Genomic DNA, 5,206 nt, shown 5'->3' with positions numbered 1-5,206 from the left:
CAGCTAAAGGTGACATAGATACTTTATTATGGTATAGTATTTAAATATATGCTTGAGAAACACATAATATAGGCCCTTTAAATGGGCAGCTGGACTTGGCTGGACTTATTGCCACTTTACTAAACGACATTTTCTTCATAAACCGTGCTTTGTGTGGGCAGGAAGGGGAAGACATTAGTGCTGCTCAGTCCTGTAGGTGTGTTGTTAGGTTTGTTGAATACAAATGAGTTTTAACATGACTTTGGAAGCAAACAGAGCTGGGAAAATATAGAGTGCAGAAGGTCAGTGTGTACATGCACTGTGTTGCATCCCTTATTCAGTGTCTTTTTTTCCCTCCATCACCCATAAACTGTCTCTCTTTGTAAAACACTCACGAGTGTGCAGGCATGGTCTCAGACTCCCCACCTCCGTTTTATCTCCCCTATCTTCCACCGGCCCATCCGTCCTCGCCGCTCTGCTTATCTCTCCCTCTGTGTCTCCCACATTTTATATCCTAAACGCTCCCTCGCTCTCAACATTTCTCATAAAGCTGCTTTCGTCCTCTCGCTCTAACACCTAATTTCTCATTTCAGCTGGAAGCGAGAATTTCCTCCTGGGCGAGAACCTGACAGTGGCCGTTCTGGGTGTGGTCATTCCTATTGGTAAGCCACCTAAAACTTTCTTTGTTTTTGCCTTTTCACAATAAAAGCCTGTAGTCTGCCTCTGACTTCAGTTTGCATCCATCCACTCTGAGCCTTGTGCCGTGGACTTGACGAAAGAAGGCCGGTGCCCAGGCCGTCTTCTTTGAGTCACTTCCTGTCTGACATTCCTGCCACCACGCTTCATTCTTCACCTCACGCCGTGTTGTTCTGTTGGGTTTGCTTTAGCAATAACTTCGATTAAGCAACTCTTTTGTTTGTCATTAGCATTCTCTAATGTTATGATTTACCGTATTTATTCAAGTATAATACATAAAATTTAATTCATAAAATCATCCATAAAGTTGGGGGGTAGTATTATACTCGTATAAATATTTTTACTTCTGTATTTTAACTGAAATATCGGCTTCATTCACCAAATGCCTGAATCCAGAAATGAGACCGCGTCATAAAAAACAGCTGAAGCGAGCTTACCTGTGACACTCCTCCATGCTTCAGTGCGAGATAATAACAGATCCAGGCAGGCGATATGATGTGAAAACAGGTTAAAAAGTAGTCCTGCAGCTCAGTAATGATAACAAACTAATGACATTAGTGTGTGACTGGGCCACTCCTCGAACAACAACAAACATGTTTGTCTGTAATGGCTGCTGTCTACCGGTGTTCTGAAAAGGTTTGTATCACTGAAAACAGTTTCCCCACCAGAGGGGGCGCTCGCGAGTAGGAAGTAATCTGCTTTTCCCCCAGAAGATGGTCCAAATCTCATGTGACGTCTCTGACTTTTGTGTTGGCGCCTCCTGGTGGACTATGTGTAAAATGCCAGAATTCATATGATGCTGCTACAGCTGATATATATTTGTTGTCAAAATACCTTTTAGTACATATGTTGTTAAAATAAAATAAACAGTCCAATGATCATTTTACTGATATGTATAAAGACTGCAAAAAAAATTTAAGCAAATTTAGCAAAAATAAAATCTTAAATTGCTTTCTTTGTTTAGTTCTAACTCAGTTAATGAAATAACTGAGCCAAGAACACACAGAAATCTTGAGCAATTTTGTACATAGTTGTTTATGCAACTAATAATTTATGTTGCTTTCCACAGCCACCAGTTAATTTAAGCAGTTTTTATGGCAAAAAATGTGTTTCTACTAGGGTTGGGCAGTACGGCCTGGGACATGCTGAGAAATTAATAAATAACAGCTACTTGTGAGCATAACATTCCACACCCAGAGAAAGGCATGGGGGGGGGGGGGGATCAGCTGCTCTGAGATGTTGCTGTCACCCAGAGAAGCAGGACTAGCTCATGTCAAAATAGGTCCTACTACGTCTTTTAAGGGTTTAAGTTTCAAAATATTTTGACTCTTACCACAGTTTATGCCTCGCTGCTGCATACTTTTAGCCTGTCTTTGTGCCGATAAATTTTGTAGTCATTTACTTGTCTGCAAGAAGCAGCTCGCGTGTCATGAATTTTTTTCTTTTTTTTTTCCAAACGCTGAAAGAGACCAATTCTGTTGATTTGACTTGAGAAGCCTGTGGCTGGGTGGTCCCAAAGCTGCCTGTCAGCAAAACACCGGCCCACTTTTTCAGTCTGCGAGTAACATTTCTGGCACTGCCTCGCATGGAGGTTAAGACAAGAGACAAACGAGGGTGTCTCTCTCTCCACCTCCGTTTGTCCTCTGAGTGGACGGAGGTGGACAGAACACGCATCAGTAAAGTTTTTGGGCGTCTTCTGAAAGATCTTAAATTGTTTGTGTCCCAGTTTTTATTGGAGGCTTGTGGAAATTTCCCGCATCACCTCACGTGACTCTCAATTTTTAAAGAGGGGGAGAGGATGTATTTTCCAGACACATAGTTCAATTCTATACCACAATCGAGTAACTATTTTACCTTCAGTTGTTCTAAAAATTATGTAAAATTAATTTGAATTTGCATGAAATTGGCCTCTGTCTCTTTAAGAACCTCGTACTGTTACAGACATTCCCACTTCAGCACGTCTTCACAACAGTGCTTCATGGAAGGGGTGCTCTGTTGGGTGGACACTCGGCTGCACACTGAGCTCCAGGGAGGAGCTTTGGACAAATAGGCGGAGCTTTGTATCAGTAAGTGTTTAGGCAGCTCCACATGGCCTCAAGAGATTCAAGGATTTCTCAAACATGAATGAATGAGTCAAAGCAACGCCCTGGGTATGTTTTTGATGAGGAAATAATGTTATACAGCTCAAGAAAGTCAATTTTGCACAATACCACTCCCCTTAAATACTGTCATCTTATTTTAATACAGCGGTATACCAAAATACTGTCATACCATCCATCCATCCATCCATTTTCTGTACACGCTTCTTCCTTTTCAGGGTTGCGTGGGTCACTGGTGCCCATATCCAGCAGTCACAGTGCGAGGGGCGGGGTACACCCTGGACAGGTCGCAAGTCCATCACAGTCCAATACTGTCATACCACCCAAGCCTAATTTGTATTAATAATTTTTAGATACCACTGGTTTAGTCTAATTTTTTATTTCTTATTCAAAACCTTTTCTTTCCTTAGTAAACTAAAACCTGTTACAAAGTAATGAGTTCAGTAGAAATTTTATTGCAGTACATTCTTAATTTGGGTCCAACCAATCCTGAATTCAATTCAATTCAATCCAGTTTATTTGTATAGCACCAAGTCACAACATATGTTGACTCAGGACACTGTACATAAAAAGAACAATGTAAAGAAGAAACCAGCAGATTGTGTTGAATGACTTCATCACAGTCTCCCATCCTGAGCAAACGGTGGAGAGGAAAAACCCCCTGCTGATCAGGAAGAAACCTCCAGCAGAACCAGGTTCAGGAGAATTAAATGAAGCTGAAAGGTGTGACTGTTCGTTCAGTCTTTAGTCAGCATGCGTGATAAGAAAAGGTCAAACTTCTGGTGAAGTAAAAAAAAAAACTAAAACAGAAATTTGGCATCCTAAACATTATTAATGTAATTTAATGATGCACTGTGAAATGACGATGCTTACTTGAGACTAAGACATTGTGGGGGTAATGAGAAAGTTCATAATTTTGCTCCATAATGATGCTGAAATCAAATTAACTCTAAACGTTTATGATGCTTTTTTTAGGACTTTGTGTGTTGCTCTTTGACCCGATGTTGACCCAAACCCTCTGCACCGCTGTCTCTTCCCCTCCTGTCCTCTGCATGCCTGCTCTGCTCCTCTCTGTGCCTCTCATCTCACACATTCAACTCGTTCTGCCTCGTTAACGCTCCCCCCTTCCCATGTCCCCCCGCCGCTGTGTGTTAAACACATGCAGTTCCTATTGTTGCCACAGTGGTGTTCGGCCTGGTCTGCGCCGGAGTCTACCTGGTGTGGCGGAACTGGCGGCGCAACTCCACCAAGAGCATGAACTTCGACAACCCCGTCTACCGCAAGACCACCGGCGAGAGCGAGGAGGACGAGATCCACATCGGACGGACTGACTCCATGGCGCACCACGTGCACCACCACCCGTTTCCCCAGGGCGTCAGCATGGGAGTGATGGGAGCAGGGGGCGGCACCTGCCCGCAGTTCATCGCCCTGCCGCTGGGGGGCAGCATGCCTGACCCAGGGACTCACTGGTACACGGAGCAACCCATGCTCTCCGCCGCAAAGTGACCACTGGGGGCTGCTGCTGCTGACGACGGCCCCTCAAGCACACACAGTGAGGTCAGAGAGGGACTGGACCGGGTTTAATGAAGGGATGAACAACATATCAAGTCATGACGCCTTTAAGAGCCATGTCAGATGCCAAATTCATCAAAAATAACTTGTGTTAATTCAAGTAACATGATTCCTTAGAAAAGAAAAGTCATGCCTTTACTGAGATAAAGATGGTTCTGTTTGTCTCAAGGAAGTGCTGAGAATAGTTAACGTGTGCCAGTGTGATCCTGACTTTGACCCAAGCTTGAAAACAGAGTTAAATTGGTTCATTTCTACCTTTTGTATTCAAACTTGAGTAAGGTGTATGTGTGTGTCTTATTTTCAATGGATGGCTTGATGAGAGCTTCTCTTCTGTCCTTGATGTTTTCATTTGGGCACTGAGTAATTCCTGGTTGGCAGTGGAGCCGTGGGACAGCTGCTGAGGAAGGAGGAGCCCTGAAACTGGGACAGTGCGTGTGTTGGTGAGACAATCTGTACAGACTGGTGTTCAGCTCCATCACATATGTTGTTGTTTGAGTTGTTTTGTGTTGTAAACGTTTTGATGGATAAGTTTCTCTGGTCTACGCTATGACAGGTTCTCTGCTGCGTTCGCATCGCTCCAGCTTTACAAAGTCTGTCTCACTTTGTTTTGGCCCTGCCAGACTTAAACTTTGATTCTGTGCTGATGATTAATAACTGGGAAGGAATTGGAAACGATAAGAGGAAGAAAAAGAAACACAAGCTACAGTTTTTTTTTTTTTGTACAACGGAGTATTAGGGTCACACTAACAGATTTTTTTAAATTTTTTTAAATTACGAGAATAAAGTCATAATATGACGACATTAAAGTCGTATAGAAATAAATTCATAATACTATGTGAATAGAGTTGTAACATTATGAG

General features: G+C 42.8%; 1 protein-coding gene across 4 annotated transcripts in view; it reads left to right on the top strand.

Annotated features, from left to right (window-relative positions):
• The window catches only part of LOC106523514 (low-density lipoprotein receptor-related protein 8), a 199,970-nt gene that overhangs the window by 189,684 nt on the left and 5,080 nt on the right, over positions 1-5,206 (top strand). For 2 of the 4 annotated variants that reach the window (XR_001310903.1, XR_001310901.1), the window contains exons 17-18: positions 573-641; positions 3,940-4,786. Coding sequence is in view for 1 of the 4 variants with exons in the window: in XM_014016940.1 (XP_013872394.1) it covers positions 573-641; positions 3,940-4,280 (410 nt within the window). In the remaining 3 variants the exon portion in view is untranslated. Of the gene's footprint in view, positions 1-572; positions 642-3,939; positions 5,201-5,206 lie in introns of those variants that run through there. The other 2 variants (XR_001310902.1, XM_014016940.1) reach the window with 2 other exon arrangements.

Source organism: Austrofundulus limnaeus, unplaced genomic scaffold, assembly GCF_001266775.1.
Source record: "Austrofundulus limnaeus strain Quisiro unplaced genomic scaffold, Austrofundulus_limnaeus-1.0 Scaffold158, whole genome shotgun sequence".
Lineage (NCBI taxonomy): Eukaryota > Metazoa > Chordata > Actinopteri > Cyprinodontiformes > Rivulidae > Austrofundulus > Austrofundulus limnaeus.
Note: the sequence above shows the minus strand (reverse complement) of the source record. Positions and strands in the feature narration are given on the sequence as shown.